Source organism: Pipistrellus hanaki (genome assembly GCF_964339955.1).
Source record: "Pipistrellus hanaki genome assembly, chromosome: 14".
NCBI lineage: Eukaryota > Metazoa > Chordata > Mammalia > Chiroptera > Vespertilionidae > Pipistrellus > Pipistrellus hanaki.
In genome coordinates this window covers 22,616,109-22,637,569 of record NC_140516.1, presented here as the reverse complement: position 1 = coordinate 22,637,569, position 21,461 = coordinate 22,616,109, and the positions used below count along the sequence as shown (strand labels likewise).

The 21,461-nt window shown below is 42.6% G+C and overlaps 1 protein-coding gene across 1 annotated transcript in view; it reads left to right on the top strand.

Moving 5' to 3' along the window:
* Window positions 1-424: 424 nt before the first annotated feature.
* ARID5B (AT-rich interaction domain 5B) overlaps window positions 425-21,461 on the top strand; it is a 177,974-nt gene continuing 156,937 nt past the window's right edge. Inside the window, exons 1-2 of the mRNA XM_084903951.1 lie at window positions 425-776; window positions 1,278-1,532. Coding sequence (XP_084760077.1) covers window positions 756-776; window positions 1,278-1,532 — 276 coding nt within the window. The 5' untranslated portion in view covers window positions 425-755. The remainder of the gene's footprint in view (window positions 777-1,277; window positions 1,533-21,461) is intronic.

Genomic DNA, 21,461 nt, shown 5'->3' with positions numbered 1-21,461 from the left:
GCTGAGTTTTTTTTTTTTTTTGTTTTTTTTTTTGCGAAGCGAACAAATGCATTAATATTTATATGTTTATATAATCGATAACCCACTTTCCCCCTCCCCTGTAAATAGGCATCCGAAGATGATTTAACAGATTAGTTCTCGAAAACATGGCAGTGAGGAAGCGTCATTTAACTATCAAACAAATCTACATGTCTAATAACAGCAAATCTGCTAAGGAGCATTAGAAAGAGGAGCAGCGCCCCGGAATCTCTGCAGGAAATGTTCTTTATATTAGACATATACAAGCAGGTCCTGTCAGCTGCACAGCGGAGCTCGTCCGCTCTCGTCTCCCCCAAAAAATCCCATCGGCCGACACCCACCGGCGAGGGAGACTGGGGAGAGGGAGATCTCATCTTCCCGCAGTTTCGGGGTGGATTTTATTTTTACAGACCTTCCTATACGCTTTTTTGCCTCGATCCATCCGCTCCCCGCCGAGGTCGGACGGAGCCTCTCTCCCGGTTATGAATTTGATCCGCCTGCCTTCGGAGGGGATCCTGCTCGGTTTTGACAGGAACCCAAAATTGAGTCGTCAGAGAAATATTAGGGCACATTTTCAATCATTTTGGTGCCGCAGGGGAGGCGAAAGCTCGGTTTTATATTGAGACATTACGCCGGCTGAAGACGGAGAATGCTTTCCCCTGCCAGGACCTGATGCAATCCATTCAAGCCAACAAGTTTGGAGAGAATGTTGAGTTCAATCAATTCAGAACGTCGAGATGGAGCCCAACTCACTCCAGGTATTTTCGCTCTCCTCCGCTCCTCCGATCCCGGCACCCCCCGGCACCCCCCGGCACCCCCCGGCTCCCACACACCTCCACACCCACCCACACCCCCCACAAACTTTTCACCAAACTTTTACCCTCTGCATCCCCCCCCCCCCAAATCATTTTTATTGTTTTAAAAAAAAAATCCCTGCACTGATCATACATACATCATGTAATTTTACCGCCTCGGATGGAGAGGTAGGGAGAGAGGTTGGGGTGGGGGGGACCCCTCCGGAGGGTTTTTTTTTTTTAATTTAATTTTTTTATTTTTTAAGGGAAGCAGAAAATTGGTGGGCTCTATTATTTTTTTATTTTTTACACCCAGCTTTCTATCGGATGGCCCTTCTGTATTCAGAGTGTGGATGTCTGTGTGTGTAAATGTGTCTGGAAATAGATGTGTGTGTGAGATCTTAATAGCTACATTATTTATTTGGTGCTTTTTTTTTTTTTTCCTTCTTCTTCTCCCCCCTGCAGTGGGTCGGCTCACCGTGTGGCTTGCACGGACCTTACGTTTTCTACAAGGCTTTTCAGTTCCACCTTGAAGGCAAACCAAGAATCCTGTCCCTTGGCGACTTTTTCTTTGTAAGATGTACGCCAAAGGATCCGATTTGCATAGCGGAGCTCCAGCTGTTGTGGGAAGAGAGGACCAGCCGGCAACTTTTATCCAGCTCCAAACTTTATTTCCTCCCAGAAGACACTCCCCAGGGCAGGAATAGCGACCACGGCGAGGTGGTAAAACTTCTCTATCTCCCTCTCCCCTTCCCCTTTATGATTTCCCTCTCTCCCGTAATGCTTATTACAGGGCAAGCTCGGAAAATACTGTATTCACTTCTGCAGGCGAGGAGCAGGCTCGGCTCCTTTTTTAAAGGGGTAGCGCCACTAGCTGGGGCTCGAGCATTTTTGCCATTGTCAGAGTTTGGCTGTCAGCTCTACAAAGAGGATCCAACTGCTGATTTTAGTCGAGATCAGATAACTTGTTCGGGGAAGGTTTTTTTTTTTTTGTTCAAGGATGTGTGTGTGTGTGTGTGTGTGTGTGTGTGTGTGTGTTCGCATTCCTGCTATTGCTCCCACCCCCATTACAAGCTTTTATTTTATTTTTTAATATATATAGATAAATATTTTTTGCCTTTTGAAAATGTACCTTCGCGTCTGGCTCGCTCGGGGGCTGAGTAGATGATTTCTTTTTCGGTGGGTTTCGATATTGTGCACGTCTTTTTTTTTTTTTTTTTCTCCTCCTCCTTCTTCTTTTTTTAAGTTAAGTATTTGATATGTTTAAGAGGGCGGAAATTACGAAATGGAGGCAAGCGTGAGATCAAAAGCGATTGAGTTGGCAAAGACGTGTTGAATAAAGTGATAAATGACAGGTACTGGAATAATACATCCAAAATAACTTGCAGATCTGCCCGGGCGGATTTCAAAGCGGCCGTGTAACCGGCACAAACACGTTAAGCATTAACAACTATCTCTCGCCCCTACCGCCCCCCCCCTTCCCCTCGCCCTCCCCCCTCCCCTCCCTCCTCCCCCCTCCCCCTCGGACAAGCCATTTGATGTTCTAGTTTCCAATGACTCCACGCCAAGTGGACGTCTTCCAGCGCGATCTGTCTGCGGGGCTGTGTGGGACGGGGACTGGGGAGGGGAGGGGAGGGCAGGGCAGGGCAGAGGGGTGTGTGCTCGCCCCCCTGGCCCTGCGGGTCCGGCGGCGGCGGCGGCGTCCCGGGCGCCCAGACGGCGCTCCCGGGGCGGGTGGGGCGGGTGCGGAGGCCGAGCCTCCCCGGCACGTTCCCCGGCGGCCGCGGGGGCGCTCGCCGCGCTCCCGGGAGGGGACGCCGAGGTGCGCCCGCTGTCACCGGGCGCGGGGCGGGCGGGCGCCTCCCTTGGGCTCTGTCATGTCATTCTCTCTCTCTCTCTGGTGTGGCCGCAGCTCTGCGAGCTCCCTCCCCGTGTCAGCTGACCGACCTCCGAGCCCCGGTCCCTAACCCGGGAGGGGAACTATTTTGGGGAGCCCGTGCCCACGGTGCAGCGGGGAGCGAGGGCGCAGCGCCGCCTGGCACAGGCTTTGTGTTACCCAAAGCGAGAGCGAGCGAGAGCAGGGTGCGCACACGGAGACTTTTGAGGGCAGCTAGCTCGGTGCCAGGCTCTCTCGAGCTTTCGAGGTAGGTAGGTGTGAGAATCTTTTTTTTGTTGTTGTTGTTAAATGAATGGCTCCCCCCCCCCCCCAGTTTAACTCCGCCCGGAGCTTGGGAGCTGCGGCCCGCCAGTCCTTGCAGAATTTCCTGGGTCTGGTGGAGTGGATTGCACTTTTTTTTTGGCATCGCCCGTCCACTCCCTCTCCCCGGGATCGAGTTACCCATCAGTGGTCTTTGCCGGGTAATTACCGGAGTTCGTCCAAAAAACGTTCGCCCTCGGAGGCCGGCCTCTTCGGGAAATAAGCCCCGCCCTCCGCTCAGAGCACCGCCCCTTCTCCCCCCCCCCTCACCCTCACCCCCCCAGCCCCGCCCTCCGGGGCCAGCTTAGGGTTTTAAATGTTCACGTTTCCCCACGCCTGCTTGCAGTTTTATCAAGGTGTTGTTTGCAAATGCTGCGAAAAACCCTGCTGCAACCTACCAACAGGTTGAGCTCTTTCCCCCTCCCGAGGTCTAGCTCGACCCCCTCCCCTGACCCAACTTTCCTGCGCAGCTGTCTTCCTCCTCTCCCGCCCGCCCGCACCCCCCCCTCCTGATTTCTTATTTGCTTTTCAAATTTATTACTTCAACATGGCCTGTGATCTGGAAAAGGAAGGATTAAATATCCAGAAAAAGAGCTGGTGCCTAATAGACTTCTGACTAAACCCAGAAGGAAATTATTCAGTGTTTTATGGGATATTTTGTGGTCACTTTTTTTATTTTTCTTTAAATTGAAATTGGGAAAAAAATTTTTAAAGACCCCCACTTGGTCCGATTTTAATTCCTGTTGGTGTAATTAAATAGTGAATCCTGATTTAGGAATAAAAGCCAATATTTTTAGCGGAAGGTTGCATCTGTTAGATCTGCTGATACTGAATAGATGTATTTTTAAATACGGTTTAAAAAAAAAAAGGTTCATTATGGGAAAATGAAAGTGAACCATTGTAATGATCTGTGTATTTTGTTACTGCTATAGAAGCCATACCTGAGAAAATTAATCTTGCCATTTAAAAGTAAATTCCAGGGGATTTGGGGGGAGGGAGATGGCTCTATTTATAATCCTCAGCTGCATATACATCGTCTAATATTATGCATGATTTGTTTTTTAATGCTAACATGGCTGGTAATTAGCTGTATGATTATACTTGTATATTTCATTAGGACTTTGGCTGATGTCATTGTGAATTATTCAGCCATATTAAAACAATTTTCAATTGAGATAATGACACGCCTCAAAATTATGCAAATACAGGCTGCATTGTGCAAAATAATTATGACAAATGTAAAGCAGGTAGAAAGTTTCCCAATGCAGATCGGCTTTCCACCCGGGTGATGTCATTTTCCCCCCTGGCCTACGTTAGTCATTCATTAGCAGAATGGCAGCAGCAGTCTCCTACAGAACCCGGCACTTACTGCTGGCACCTGGGGGGGGCAACAGGGCCCTCTCATTAAGGAATTTGCTTTGTTTTCACTTACTCCATTAACTTGTTTATATACAGTGAAATGATTTTTATTATTGATTTTAAATAGTTCTGAACGATGCCTCTGCCATTTACAACGTACAACCGCAAGAGAAAAGGTTTCTTGGTGATGTGCACTGCTACTTGGAGAAAATGTTCAGCACATTTAATCAGCCAGCACAGTTTATTTTAAGTAACCAAATGGAGGTTAATAATTTCCTGATTGAGCTGACATCAGCATCCATTTCCAAAGGACAGCCAGAACTCAGTACGCTTTTTTTGGGCTTAAGAGAAGCAGTCTGTCTTTGTATGATTTCTTGAGGTGCAAACACGTCAGTTCTAAAAGCAGGAGAATTGTCATTGTGCAGAGATTACAAATAGCATCCCCGTGTGCTTTGCTGTGATTGGCAGAGGGCTCTTTGGATGGCTGTTTTCTTGCTGACCTTTGTAATGATTGTGTGAGGCTGGAGAAGGCGGGGTTTTGTATGCCCATTTTACAGATGTAGACAAACAAAAGCTTGCAGGGTTTATAGGGTTTGTCAAAGGTTGCCAGGCTAGTAAGTAGGCCTTTTTTAAAGCTTTAGGGTTGGTTTATTTTTCCACGGAAACCTACCCTTGAAAGCAGAGCCTGAGGACATCAGATTATGTTGTAGGAGTGTGTACTAACGTGAACAATTTCTTAAACATTTTGAACTATGACTGGTTAATTAGCTTTGCCAAAGGTCACCAGATGTGTAGGTGGCAGAACCATTTTTATTCTATAAAGTTCAGCTAATGCTAGCCAGAGGTCTATGACAAGAACAGTTACAATTTAATAACATTATTAATGACCATTAATATTTTATTTTTAGTTTTAATAATTAGGATAATGAGTTGCATGCTTATATACATTGCCGCCTTCATTTACTTTCAGCAAGAGTCACATCTTGATTCTGCAACTTACTATTTATATGATGATTGAGTAATCATCGATACTCAGAGCCTCAGTTTGTTCAGCAACAAAATGGGAACAATAATAAGGATTGCTGTGAGTATGAGGAAGCATTGTATCAGCAATAGGTTTAAGAAAAAGAGTTACGATTATGGTGATCTTTATTCTAGATATTCTTAATTTATAAACAATAAATACAACAATATTTATGTCTATGTGGAGTTTCGTGGGCCTAATCATGTTTTAAATGAGCATGAAAGTGAATAGCAAGGCCATATGCAAGAGTTAAGTGTCTTCAGTAATTACCCACAATTGCCACATTCAGCCAGTAGCTCTTCAGAGGAGGAAAATGGCAAAGTGGGCGGGTAATTGGTTCTGTTCCTGGGTAACTTCTGATTACATTCATTTTCAAATTGCCAAGTGCTTGATCTATTGGCAATATTCCCTCTTAAAATAAGATAGGTGGATGTGTAAGCATGGATTTCAGCCTGGCTGTCCCCGCTGCATTCTGCAAGGTTTGCTGGTAATCTGCAACAGCGAGTGTACACGAGTAAACTAATGATGTCCGGGAATCAAGATCAGGCTCATCTGGGCATTGTAGATTCTGGCACACAGGCAGGATTTCTAAAAGTGGTTTGATTCTCAGCCTCACCATGGGTTAAAAACAGTTTAAAATGCATAGTCTGGTACCAGGTATGGAAATTAACTCAAAGCCCTGGCTGAGTAACTCCGTTGATTAGAGCATCATCCCCATAGGCCAAGGTTGTGGGTTCGATTCCCCATCAGGGTACATATAAGGATCAACCAATGGATCCATAAATAGGACAAATTGATATCTCTCTCTCTCTCTCTCTCTCTCTCTCTCTCTCTCTCTCCTCCTCTCTTTCTAAAACTAACTTTAAAAATTAAAAATAAATAAATTTACTCAATTAGAAGCTCTGGACTTGGGGTCCAGGATTCTGTATTTTAAACAGTTTCACTCTAGCTGTGTGATCTTGGACAAATGGTAAATTCCCCATGCCTCAGTTTTCTCTTCTATAAAATGGGAATATAGTACCTACTTCTAAGGATTATTTGAAAGGTTTATATGAGTAAATACATGTAAAGTACTTACAATGGAGGTTGGCACATAGTAGATTTTTCAGTAATGTCATTATTTTCATTAACATGACTGTTATTGTTCTCACTGAAGTATGAAATCACTACCATGGACCCTCCTAAAGAAAACTTTTCTCTGAAAGGATGGAATCTAGGTTAGTTTGCTAGAATATGTAGCCGGTTCAGATCCCCCCAAATCAGGTTGGCTCTCACCTATATGGTGGATTTAGCTGTGTTACCAAAATAAAAGGCTCCATAAGACATTTTAGTATTGATGAATGCTGACAACTGGATGGGCAGGATTTTTAAAAATATTGACTGATTGTATCACAACTGGGGGTAGGCAGACACATTCTGAAATCTAGGAGGTGCTGGACTGGCCTTACTCTCAATGTGAATGGTCATTCAGACTCTGGTCTGTATCATGTGGCTGAGTTTTTAGAAATTTCTGAGCTCTTCAGTGACCTCATTAGCCTTGGACATTTTCTTTAATTTGTCTGAGCCTCAGTTTCTTCATCTGGAAAATGAATTCAATGATCTCTACTTTGCTGAAAGAATCCTATATAATTAAAGGGTAATATGCAAATTGACCCAAAGGCAGAACGACCAATGGCTATGATGCGCACTGACCACCAGGGTGTAGACGGGGGTCACTGTGCTCCCACAGGGGGGGTCTCTGCTCAACCACAAGCTGGGCTGACAGCTGCAAGTGCAGCAGCAGTGGTGGGAGCCTCTCCAGCCTCTGCAACCCTGAGGATGTCTGACTGCAGCTTAGGCCCGATCCCTGGGCAAAGCGGGCCTAAGCCACAGACGGACATCCTCGGAGAGCCCCCAGGCTGCCAAAGGGATGTCTGATTGCCAGCTTAGGCCTGATTCCCCCAGGGATTGAGCAGGCCTAAGGTGGCAGGTGGACACCCCCCGAGGGGTGCTGGGCTGCAAGAGGGTACAGGCCAGGCTGAGGGACACCCCTCCCTGGAGAGCATGAATTTTCATGCATCAGGCCTTGAGTTCTAAATAATAATAATGAAAAGAGCTTGGCAACACAGTACTTCTACAGGATAGCTCAGCAAATTATAGATGGAGTTATAATGGTTTTATTTACTTTCAGTAGTGATCTTAAGAGAAGGAATATATTTACTCTCTGACAGGTAGAGCCTTTAGTTCTAGGGTGAGAACTAATGAGTTATATATATGGAGAGAATTTATTGGACAGTGACAAGCATTAGCAGACTAATAATGCCTGAGGGTCAAATCTGGTCCACTCTCTGCTTTTGTAAATAAAGTTTTATTGGAACGTAGTCAGACTCGTTTGTTTATGTATTGTTTATAGCTGCTCTCAGACTACAGAGGCAGGGTTGAGTAGTTGTGACAGTGACCATATGGCCTATACAGTGGAAAATACTTAATATTTGGTCTCTTACAGAAAAAGTTTGCTGACCTATGGGGTTCATCCAAAATAAGGAATGTGACTGTGTAACCTATTTCTCTTTCCTACTTGAGTTTGAAGCAAGATCCAGTAATTTAAGAAATAATTTAACATTACTATGTCAGAAAACATTTGTAAATACAAAACTGTATTTAAACATTGGGTCTAAGATGTTGACATTTGAGAATCAGTAGGCTAGTAAGAAGTTGTATTTTGTTGGTATCATCTATCTTGAGTTAACAAAAAACTACTCGTTGAATGCTCAGTGTTCTCCCAGTACAGAGACAGATGCAAAACAATTCATGGCGTGGCCCTTTTTCTAAAGAAGCTCATCAATCTTGATAGAGAGATGAGTTTTTTAAAATGTAAAAACAATATAAGATGTTGTATAACACATAGGTGAATTATGCTGATAATAATCAGTATGCATCCAAAAGAATACTCACTATCTACATGTTTTTGGAAAAATAATTTATTTAGCTCCTCAGGTGTGGTTGAAGACCTAGTATGTGCTGGACTATAGGATATAGAGATAAAGGAGAATGTCCCCAGCACCTCAAAGAGCTCATAGCCTAGCCCCGTGGATATAGCGGTTACAGAAAAGCTGTCAGACTCTTTGTATTCCCTAGTTAAAGTGGGAGATTACCTTTCAAGAGCTTCCTGGAAACTAGGAAGTGATATCTTTTTTTAAAAATACATATATTTTTTTAAATTGATTTCAGAGAGGAAGAGAGAGATAGAAACATCAATGATTAGAGAGAATCATTGATCGGCTGCTTCCTGCATGCCCCCTACTGGGGATGGAGCCCGAAACCCAGGCATGTGCCAACTGGGACCTTTCAGTCTGCAGACTGACGCTCTATCCATTGAGTCAAACCCGCCAGAGCTTGGAGGTGATATGTTCATCTGTGAAGTCTCATTCATTCCATGCATATTTATAGAGCACCTGGTTTGTGCCAGAGCCTGTTCTAGGCCCTTGTGATACAGCAGTGAGCATGTCAGACAGAAACTCATGCCCTCAGGGAGCTTACAGTCCCACTGTGGGTTTTAACCTCCCATGGAGGGTGCATTGCATAAATTCCTGTCTGTGTTCTTTCCCTTTGCCTTCTCCCCATAGCATTGTTCTCAGAAGCAGAGGGTGCATCTTTTTTACTTCTTGGTCCCTCCACAGTATTCAGTGCTACTCACTAAGTATTTATCGAATGACTAACAAAATAATTAAGATGCCTTCTTTCCCACAGCCTGCTTTCTCTAAGTTTGGTCCAATTTCTTTCTGGCAGGGGGTCTATGACCCGTCATTCATATGTGGGCCAGCCCCAGCACCCCATCTCACACTTTCCTCTTTTCTTTCTTTTCTAAAATCCATAGTCATGTTGCATCATGGGATATGGGAAAAAAAAAAAAAAAGTGAGAAGGTGTTTGTTGTTTTTCAGGAGTATACCAGAGAAATTAGTAGATGTTTGGGACTGGATGATCAGGCTAAAGCCAGTGTCTGTCTCTCTTTTAAGTGCTTTTTCAATCTCCAGCCATCAGTCCCTAAAATGTCAGGGCTTTGGGCTGGCAGTCTATAAAAAGACTCGACTTCCAGGAAGAAGAGCCACTCCTCACCTGAGTGTTGGTTGACAGTTCCTATGAGCCAGTGCATTCTTCAGACTGATTGCCCTTAAATTGTGGGATACTGAGTCAAAATTGTAAGCAATAAAACCTCCCTTGACATTTAGAATGTCAGGCACATACGAAGGAAATGTTATTTTTATGAAGTACATGAGTCCATACATGTAAATACTTCATTATTAATTATTAATAAAGCATACCATTGTTCCTAGTGGCATCTAGTGATACATGACTCAAGCTCATTTATCAAAGTCTAGTTTCAACCAATATCCAGAATATAATTGCTCGAATCAGAATATAAATGCATTTGCTTGTCATTTTTTTTTTTTTTATAGCCAGGGTAGTTGGATATTTGCCATCTTCTACTCAGAATAATATTGTAGCTAGTGATTACCCGTTGGCTTGGCTTTTAAGGGAATTTAAAACAAATTTATCGATTGTTGGTTTAAGGATTCAATCGCCTCTCATAAATGTGGTCATGGATCCAGCATTTCTTGAAAACTCTGTTTCCATTTATAACTCCCTCGCACAAGGATGTCTTTTTGCAGTCACACTGTGTTCTCCTCCATCTCGCTGGAGATTCGAACCCTGAGTCCTAGCCTGAAGAGAGCATGGCTCACATCCTGGCCTATGAATGTCTATATTGACAACACATTTCAAACGTGCAGATGATGATGATTATTGAAATGGTTCTTTAGAATCATGCTAATGGCATCAATCTCCCAGCACATACTTGCGTAAATTAATTCTGCTTTTAAAATCAGATGCACTGTTAGCAGCGTTAGAGATGGAGATTTGACATTTAACCGCCCAGGCAAGGATGGGTGGTTTAATTACATGAATTTTCTGTTGAATCTTTTTGGTTGTATCAATAGTCCTACTGTGCTGTGTGTCCTTGCTCAAGTGACCATCAAGCCCACAGTCCCATCTCCACCCAGGTGCCATAGTGAGAAAAATGGGGACGGGGGGAGGGTAGAGGCAATGTATTGCTAGTCAATCTAGTGGTCCCATACACATCTTTCCCCCTACCCTTTCCTCCCTCGTGACTCCAAGTGCAACCCAGCTGGGTAACACACCCCCTCCTCCCCACAGTGGAGTTCCAGCCCGATCAGTGGCACTAAACATTAAACTCTTGTCTTTGAGAATAATAGGCTTTGCTTTCTACACCCTCAAGCATGTTGAACTACTGTGCAGGCTGGAAAATAAAAATGTTCTAATTGTGTCTTTTAAATAAGCATAGGAGTGAATTAATTAGACCATATTTTGTCTTTAGTTGCTTAGTTACACAATAGTATTCCTGAGCACGAGTAAGATAAATTGGCTCTTTTTGTGCTGCCTGTCCCTTAATCATAATTATTGTACTGCTTAGGAGAGTAAAGCATACATAGATTTTGAATTTTTTATTAATAGTCAAAAATATGCATATGATATATAAAGTATATGCTGTTCAACCTGTTTTATGTGCTTTTATGTGGGAAGAAGTTTTATTGTGGTGGTAACATTTGCATTAGTTGCTCAAAGATGTAGTTCTGGGAAATACATAATTGAAATGTTTTTGAATTGCTTTTTCTGGCCTTTTCAATCATATTCAAAATAATAGTGCCTCCAGTCCTGGAGCAGTCATTCTCATTTGATTTAACATCTTTCTTTGCACTGCATACGCAGCGCCCAGTTTTAACCCTGCAAAGTCTAGATGAGGTTCTGTGTGAGTCATAGCCCTCATACATTACACCTTGTGTTTCTGGGCTCACACTGTCCAGGGTGAGGGGCATTGGGAGGGGGGCCTCAGAGTGCCCACATCCCACAGACATTACTCCAGTGCCCTTTGCTCTTGGCACGCTTCCACATTCCTTGCAGAAGGCTCTGGGGTTAGAGATCATAAGAGTTTGTTTTAGCTTGTCTTCTGGGGTCTTTCAAAATAGGATGTTGCTACTGGAACTTGGGATCCCAGCCCCCTGCTCCCTCCCCTCCACTCCACCAAGGAGGCCAGGAAGACTTGGACAGCTTGATATAGTTATTGAACAATGGGAGAGGCTGGCTTAAGACCCAGGATGCATGCTGGGTAAATGTATGTGAAAATTGACCCCATTGTTCCATGGTATTTGAAGAGCAAGTAAATTATTTACAGATATTTGCTAATTAAAGCACATGTTGTTTTACCAGCACAAAAGAACACTGTATAACTGGAGACAAAGAAGAACTAAGTGTGAATAATTTAAACTTGCTAATTCTGTATTTTTTTTTAAAGGGAGGAATATATTTTTAAATAAGTATATATAGATATATATTACAGTGGGTATATGTGTATACATATAGTGTGTGTGTGGAAGGGGGGGGCGTTTATTGGATTTTGGGTTGATTTAGCCCCTATAAGGGAAGCTTTGCATGCAATAGAGATAACAGGCCAAATTACCATCCAGTGATTGGTCACTAGACCTGTCCCAACTCCCCAATGGAGCACTGGAGGTGGAAATCATTTTGACAGAATACTGTTTTCCCTTTGGTCTGAGCTTTGCTTGCCATCATCTAGTTTGAGCTCAGTTCAGAGTACCAATGGGCAGGAGGGGAAGGAAACGAGTCAGATCTTGTACCAGAGAATAAACATCTTGTCACTCATTATCTTGTCCTCAGGCTTTCCTCAACGCCAGGCCCAGTTTAGTTGTTTTTCTTCTCTGACTACCCAACTTGGGCTGGCTTTGTTCCGGTTGGACATTTGCATTGGAGAATGAAGACCACTGACATGCACCAAGGCAGGGAAGGTTCCTGACAACTTTCTCTGAGATACCCTGGCTTAAAAGTCGGCGTATTCATGGGTGCAGTTGGTGCTTCTGGCTCTGCCATCTGCACAGGTACATTTGCTTTTAGGCATGAACGGCTGGAGATTGCTAATAAAGATGATCAAGTCGGTGGTCTCTCAGAAAAATGCTCTTGTCAAATTTGCCTTGGGCATTTTAATGACTCCCGTGATTTACAAGATCGGAGAGGTGGAAGAGAATGGGTCAAGCCCCCTTTATTTAATAGATGCAGAAACTAAATGTTGGACATGTGCTCAGAGCTAGTGAGTGACGATTAGAACTAGAACCCAGCACCCTCAGGCTTCTTTTAGTTCTTTATTTATGCAGCATCGGGTTCTTGGAAGCCTCTATCCTGCTCTCTAGGAACTTGCAGTCACATTGGCAGTTGACTGACACACAGATAAATCAGTAGGAATTCTGTGCACTTGTGTAATGAGATGTTTAAAAGGGCTCTTTGAATCCCATGACTCCCGCGGCAGGCACACTGTGCCTCCCGCACATTTTTCAAGAGAAGATTCCCAGACCCAGTCCCTTCCGAGTACCTTCTGTGTGCAGAAATAGAGGTGGGAAACCAGGCAGATCCTGCCTTCGTGGAGCTGCCTTTGGGTGGGGAGCACACACATAAATAATTAAACTATCACAAACAAATAGCTGATTTTTGTGATGTGGTCATTGTGATGAAGAGAAAATACAGATACCTATGCTGGGGTGTCTGGTCTTGTTGGGAAGGTCTGTGGAGGCATTCTAGATGAAACAATGTTTGAACTTAGATCTAAAGACATTCTGGTGAAGATTGGGAAGAGGTCCTTTGGCAAGATGTGGAAGTGGGAGCAGTCTCCTTCAGCATGATTTCTGGGCTGAGCCTGACCTTGGTGAATCTGGTAAACAGACTACAGATGCCTTCTGGTGCCAACTGGGTTGTACCTAGATGTTCTCGAGACACCTAGATAGCATCTTCAGAGCTGATTGACATTGTCTGGTTGAGGAGATGGCAGAAAATAGAAGTCAGCAAGGCCTTTAGGCCAAATCTGGTCTGCTTCCTGTTTTGTAAATAAAGTTTTATTAGCACACAGCCAGGCCCAGTTGTTCACAATTTGTCTCTGGCCTCCTTCACACTATAGTAGCAACAGACACACAGAGCCTAACATTCTGGCTCTTCACAGAAAATGATTGCCTGACCTCTAGCCTAAAAATAGCTTCATATGTGACCTTTTATTTATTTCTCATAGCAGTAATACTGTGAGATAATATGGCCAGGAATGTCATCCAGAATTGCCAAATCTTCCCATTTTCCCAGAGAAGTGCCAGAAATCCATATTTTTGTGTGAATTTAGTTGGCAATTCAATCCAGTTAGATAAACAACAACACACCAGTTGGTGGGTCAAATAAAACATGTCTTCAGTCTAGATGTGGCCCACAGGCCACCTTACAGTTCTGAGAGCAAAGCTTTGGATTATTACCGTTTTAAAATTTTCTCATTACCCTGGCCTTTTTCTGTAAATAGAGCAACAGGAGCCTGTTGGTCCTGAAGGGGCGGCAAAGGGAAGAGAAGGGGCAGCCAGGCAGATGAAGCGCCTCACCATTCTGTCTAGTCCGAGTTCTAGAGTTTGGAGGGACAGAAAGAAAGGATGTGCCAGGAAGGCTGGTTTCTGTCCTCGGGCCTCAGGGAGGAGAGTCCAAGATTGGGATGTGGAAAGAAACAAGTGTGTGAGTAGGAAGGTGGCTTGTAGCCATGCTGAAGGTGTCCCAGAGAACGGGAGCTTGTGAGCAGGCCCTCGAAAACAACTAGGACTTTCTAGGGTGGAGATTTGTGAGAAATGAGGGTGAGAGATGGGGAAATCCTTGGCAGAAGACGTCATAGGTAAATAGGAAGGAAGGTCATAATACTGGGGATGTGGCCTGCATTCAGCAAGAGAGCACGGGTATAGTGGAAAACAAGACTGAGGTCAGACCTCAAGGAATCCAGCAGGTCAGGTTTAGAAGATTGGGCTCGAATCTGAAGGTAGTGATGATTAATAATTTAACGTGTCTTTTCTCCTTCTAATTAGAACATAAACTCTTAGTCTTGAAGCTTGGTAGAAACAAGTGTGACTATTTATTCCACCGGTTAGTAGCTCTACATCATCTTGGTCAACTTCATTTCTCTGGAGTCTCAGTTTTCTTATCTGTGAAATGGGTTAAGTTTGCTGGTCTGTGAATATCAAGTGAGATTTACATGAGCATAGAGCACCAAACCACGCCTGGCTTACCCCAGCTCTTTAGCTGATGCTAGTTATCGACCCTAACTTTACTGGCCCATTGAAGCTTCTCATGGTTTTAGACTTTTATAGTGCATAACAAGTGATTTATTGGGTGAGTCACTGGACTACTAACTATTATTTGAAAAACAATAACTAATTAAACTAATAATTTAAGTGAAGTTAAGCTTCCTGGTTCTCTGGGAATATTTTAATTTATGTTAGAGGTTTTAGTCACTGTGAAGGGGTCACCCTCAAACCCATTGTGTTGGGTTCCATTTAGATCCTAAAGGATCTTTAGGGGCATCTCTTCTATCAGCCACCACAAAATAAAACGAGATGGGAGAAGGATGGAGTTGGGAGACAAAAACCTGCATTTCAGTTGTTCGATATCAGTATGCCAAAGAACTTCAACCTGGTGCTCCCCAAGTCCCTCGCCTCTCATGATGCAACTTCCAGGAAACCTGTTATTGACCCAGTGATTGTACACACTTACTTTATTTTTTAAAAATATATATTTTATTGATTTTTTACAGAGAGGAAGGGAGAGAGATAGAGAGCTAGAAATGTCGATGAATGAGAGAGAAACATCGACCAGCTGCCTCTTGCACACCCCCTACCGGGGATATGCCCACAACCAATGTACATGTCCTTGACCGGAATCGAACCCAGGACCTTTCAGTCCACAGACCGACGCCCTACCACTGAGCCAAACCGGTTTCGGCTGTACACATTTACTTTAAACACCCTCATTTTCCCTTCATTTTAAAGAAGCCTCTCCTGTTTCCTCTTCTTCAGAGCACTCCTAACTTGAGCATTTGTTTCACCCCCTTGTCATCTCTTCCTTCTCCTCTTCTGTTGGTGGTGGTGGCAGGAAGTGTATTAGAGACCAGCTCCTTTAAGATGTATGACATTGGGATCTTTTACAAAAGCAAGAGGCATCAGCAAAAGGATGTAAATGGAAGGGTCCCAGCCAAAATGGCTGGGGGGATCTTAGAAGAAGGATCTCAAACTAGATTGCCTGCTGGGCCATTAAATCCTTTTGCTTTGGGTTAATCCCACAGTGTATATCAGATTACTAGAATTCAGATGAAAATACTGCTCTAATACTCAGTCTCTTCGCCAAATTATTCTCAATTCTGGTGTACATGAGTTATAAATATAGAAAATAATTGAATTTTGTATATCTTAAGTGAAATAACTGGTTCTGTTCTGTTTCTTGTGAATATTCTCCATAATGGTCTAATTGTGTTCTGTGCTCCTGGCTGCTGAATGTGTTGTTCAGCAGCAATGCAATGGGTTGTAAGTATGCAACCTAACTATCTTGGCAGGCATAAAGAAGATTCTAGTAAAAAGGCTAAAGGTGGTTTCCCTAATGCAAATTGTATGAATCATGTAAATGCCAGTGTCTTTTAAAAATTATCAACAGGCTCTGCTTTGTTGGTTTTTTTGTTTTGTTGTGTGTGTGTGTGTGTGTGTGTGTGTGTTTTCTTTACTGTATAGGTCCTATTTTTCACTCCACATTTTTGATGTTACCAGATCAGTAATTCAATAGACAGCTAAGCAGGTGTGCAAATCACTCCTGACCCCCAGATTCCTTAAATGACCCCTTGAAGTAATGGAGTGAAAACATTCTCAGCATGTCAGAATATTGAGATATTTTAGTTGCCTTAATATTTTTTAGTCTTAATTTTTAAAGGCTGTTTTCTGCTTGTCCTTCTCCCACCACCCCACCTTACCACCCCCCACCCCACCATGCCTCTTGATTTTTAAGCAAAGAGAAGCCTTTATCTGGATCTTGGCCATGAGGATTGGAGGATGTGTTTCTACAAAACCTATAGATGTGCTTATAGGCAACAAAGTTATAAGTAGTTGGCTATGTCAAGGGTCTTTAAAAGATGAATATTGTAAAGGTGGGAGGATGAAGTGAGAGATGAGGCTTGGGGCTCTTGAAAATCATAATATTTCTATTTCTAAATATAGGACTTTTGACTATAAACTTCCAGTTCAATTCAATCAATATTTATTAGTATATACAAGGAACTATGGGAGTGATAAAAAGATGAATATGATTAGTCCCTCTCCCTCTAGTTGCTTAGAGGAGATAAAACATAAAGTTAGCCTTATTTAGTAAGATTCTATTTTATTTTGCTTCACCAATTCTGAGAAGTATGCTCATTTTATTAAATAATATTCTTGGAAATCTCTGTGAATGTCCCCCAAAATAAAACATATCCTGTATAGGCAGTTGTTTCAGGATTTAGGCAGTGGCATACAGTATTTTTCCCATGACCTGTTAACCTCTTAGCAGCAGTTAATTTCCAGGCATAGCTGAAGCTCATATTTAGCACCTTGTTTCGCAGACTATTTCATTGTCACATAAAAATGTGTAAATATATGCCATATTAAAGATTGGTGTATTAAGCTATCTATTGTTGTGTAAAAGTTACCCCAAACTTTGTACCTTAAAACACCATTGATTATTCAGTGTGTGGGTCTAGAGTCTGGGGAAGGGTTAGCTGGGTGCCCCTGGCTCAGGATCTCTCAGAGTTCTGTTGGGGAGAATTTACTTCCAAGCTCACTCACCTGCCTGTTGGCAGACCAAAGGTCTTGGCAGACTGAGGTCCTCATTGCTTGCTGGCTTAGGCTTCCTTCAGCCTCTTGCAAGGTGACATGGGCTTCTCCATAGGCCAGCTTCCAAAATGGCTGCTGACTTCCCTCAGAATGTGAGGGGGAAACAGAAGCCACAGTCCTTTTGTAACCTAGCCTCAGAAGAGACATCCCACCACTTTTGCCTAGTTCTGTTTTTAGAAGTAAGACATTATGGCCATCCCATACTCAAGGGGAAGGGATTCCACAAGAGCACAACTACAAGGAGGTGGGGGCCATTGGGCTTGTCTTAGCAGCTGCCTACTACCATCATCAATGGGACCAATCACTTTAGGATAAAGCTCATCTGATGAGGGTTGAAAGATATTTTTCTTACCCTGTCTTGCTTTTTCCCTCCCCTCCTTTTGCAATTATTATGCATTCTCCGTGGGTGGTTCCTTCCAAACACCCATTCTTCTGGGCATATGATTATAGGGGACATACATAGTAGCCAGCAGATTGCTTTAATCTTTTAAAGATTTGTTAGTATTAGATCATATCAACAAGCTATTTTGAGTCCTTTTTAAGCTTCATTTGTTGATAAGTGAATTTGGAGAGTTTTGTGGAAAGGGTATTGTGTCTGGTGCGATGATGAGTCTTCAGAGAGAAGGGAAAGGAGGATCATGGAGGAGGTATGATTAAATAAGCTCTTAATGCATAAGAAAATTGGTATGTTTCATACACAGAGGTTGAGGAGAGGCACTGTATCAATTCTCCATATATCCAAGTAAAGAAGATCTAAACATCTAAATGAAAGGGATTGGTGTCCCAGTTTGTGTTTCTAATGAATGTATCAACAAGAGATGAGCATCCCCTAGCCACCCTTCAACCTTGTGCATATATCAGGGAATAGGAATTTGTAGGAATTTGTCTGTTTTATTCTTGACTATAACCCCAATGCCTGATATATAGTTAGTGCTCAATAGTTTTTGAATGAATGAAATCATTTATGACACTTATTCTTCATTATATAAATCCCACTTAGCTGTGGGCTATTGTGTGCGGTTTACTGGACCGGTGCCCATGAGTCAGGGGCTTCTTTCCCAGCTGTTCCTCGTGCCTGGCCCAGCTCAGAGTAGATGCTCAGAACACTGAGAAAGAACGAGTGAGTGGATTTTCTGACAAAGGTCTAGGATGAGCGTTACCTTCATATTGTAGGCAAGGAAAAGGAGACCCTGGGCCCTGTGTGTTTCTGAAGGGCAGTACCAGTATCTTATTCATCCTTCTCTCTCCATGGGTGGTCCTGGCACAGAGCAGCGTCAGTTGGATCAGATGAAGTTGAGTTAGGGAAAAGCTAGAACAAAATCCCTCTTGACAACAACATTGGATGAAGCTCAGCTTATGAATGCTCCCTTAAAGGTGGCAGGGATGACTCCTTCTATATTTTCTCCTGCAACATTTTTTTTTTTTTTTTTTTTTTTAGAATGCCAGGTAGCAGCTCTGGCCAGATTGCTCAATTGGTTAGAGCAACTCATATGCTAACACTGTGGGTTCGATCTCTGATCGAAGGTATGGAAGGCAATGCAAGTTTCAGCCCTGCCTTTAAAAAGCTCACCTTGAGGGAAGCTTAGGCTTTTGCTCCTGAGGTGGCAAAGGAGTTGGAATCTTGGGTCTGTCCTCTGTGTTGGTTTCCACACCACAGTCTTTGAATAGAAATAGAAAGGTCACCAACTGTGGTCGCAAATTGGCTCTTGCATTAATCCTGATTTATTCATAAATACTCAGTATTTTTCTAAATTGAATTTAGGGCTTTTGATTGAAGCCTGAATCATTTACCTCGACAGAGCATATCACCAGTGTAGGAAAACTAGAACTTAAAAATACAAAAGCCCCTTTAAGTAATCCAATATAGGATAATTACATTATTAAATAAAGCTGTGTGTCTCAAATTATTTCTCTGCCATTGTACAGGTGAGGATAATAATGTGAACTGTGCTAAGCGAATGGAGAAAAAAAAGGGTTTAACAAGAAGGAGCATGTCTAAATCATATGTTTATGTTTAAATAGAGGCTACACAAAATGAAAAGATTTACTTGATTTCTACTTTAAAGTGTTCTAAATAGGCATGAGACTTTCAGTGATTCTATGTGAATATTGTTCTTCTATTAATGATAGCAGTAGATCAAGACACGGTGCCAGATCACCAATAACCTTGAAGAATTCAGAGAGTTTCCACCATGATTTTCATATTCCAACACGGCAAAAGTTTTCTTCCTTTTAGGGCCTTTGTGGAATGTGGGCCCTGTTGGATTGCATATCTGGACAGAGTGTCATATGCTGGTAAAACTAGTTAAAAAAAAAAAAAAAAAAAAAAAAAGGTTGAAACCGGTTTGGCTCAGTGGATAGAGTGTCGGCTCTCGGAGAAGGGTCTCAGGTTCGATTCTGGTCAAGGGCATGTACCTTGGTTTTGGGCACATCCCCGGTGGGGGGTGTGCAGGAGGCTGTTGATCGATGTTTCTAGCTTTCTATCCCTCTCTCTTCCTCTCTGTAAAAACTCAATTATATATATATATATATATATATATATATATATATATATATATATATATTTTTTTTTTTTTTAAGATCAGGGCATGTGAAAGTAATGGTTGGGCATCAATCTGCATATTAGAACATCTGGGTTGAGTGGTGGTTGACTTTGTGACTTTGTGTTACTGTTTTTGCTTTTATAGAATATTCTTATCGATAACTGAGCTTAAACACCAAAATGGGTGGCATTAATCATTTTTTTACTTATGTTTTAATAGCCGGAGCCAAGTGTATAGGTTTTTATTATAGCAACTTGAAAGTAGTTTAAAAAAACCCACAGAATGTAGAGTTAACACCATATTCATTGAGTCAAAGTAAGGTGGGCAGGTTCAACCATTGACTTAAGGCATTTCTATGTATAACAAGTGCTTGCCTATCTAGAGAGAAAATATCTAGGACTCTGAGATGTATTTTTTTGCTTTTGGTGTAAATTGGTTTTAATTTTAGGGAGCAGAAAAGGTATATACATGGTAAACCCAGAAGGAAAGAAATGGAACTGGGAATTAATGAGAGGCTATGTCTGGTGCTTTCTTTTTTTCTTTCTTTTTTAATATAATTTTATTGATTTCAGAAAGGAAGGGAGAGGGAGAAAGAGATAGAAACATCAATGATGAGAGAGAATCATTGATTGGCTGCCTCTTGCATGCCCCCTACTAGGGATCGAGCCCTTGACCAGAATCAAACCTGGGACCCTTTAGTTGGCAGGCCGAGGCTCTATCCACTGAGCCAAACCTGATAGGGCTCTGGTGCTTTTTTGAGATATGGCCTTCTGGTCAGGGGAGCAGGCTGCAGCCTAACAGGTTTCAGATTAGTGTGTATTAAAAATGTATTTAGGAACATAAAATATTTAGGATTTTTGAATTACTTGTTTGATACGCAAATGCCTTTGGCGATACCAAGAAGGATGATTGCATTACATTTGACAAATCTCGCCTCAGAGCAAGCTTCCCTTTGCTTACTCCCTCTCCTTGTGCCAGGATGGATTTCCAAAATCCACTGAGTCACAAGCTTCACCCAAATGGCTGGTGGGGGTGGGGAAAAGGTTGGAAGAGAAGGCGCTGGCTTGGGAAATAGGAACCCAATACGCTAATGAGCCTCCATGGCAAATCCATTTGATCATGTTAAGGGAGTCAAATTAAACCTCAGTGCATACTTGAGAGGATATCTTCATCACTCAGACAACAAAAAATTCTTCACATTTTTTACTGGCTCCTGAATGCTGATTTCTGTAGTCTGTCCTTTGGGACAAAAACACAATGCAAGCTAAAAAAATTAAAACTCCTTTTGTTGCAAAATGACTTTAAATCCCATACACCCCAGGAAATTGGAGGGAATTAGGGGAATGTTCTGTGTCCCTGGATGGCAGTGGGGTCAAGTGTTACTACTGAAAGGGCTTAAGAGACCAATTTCCCAGAAAGATGATGATGCAAGCAAAGCTGGCTTCTGGTTCCACTTCAGTTTTCTCCTCTCTAAAATGGGCCTAAGAACACTCGGCGAGTCCTTGTAGGGATTAGGGATAGTAATGTCTGTTAAATTCATAGATTAGTGTCTGAGTAAATTAAGGCATCTCAGAGTTTCTGCAGCTGTATGTATCCTTGAGAGCTGAGGAGAATGACTCAGAAACCCAGACATTCCTGATTGCTTTTGGCACAACTTTCCTTTCGAGGTACCCAGCAGGAGCTACAGGGATATTATTGTTCCCAGACAGAAAAGAAGTAGGTTGCCCTGGTTGGTGTGGCTCAGTGGGTTGGAACAT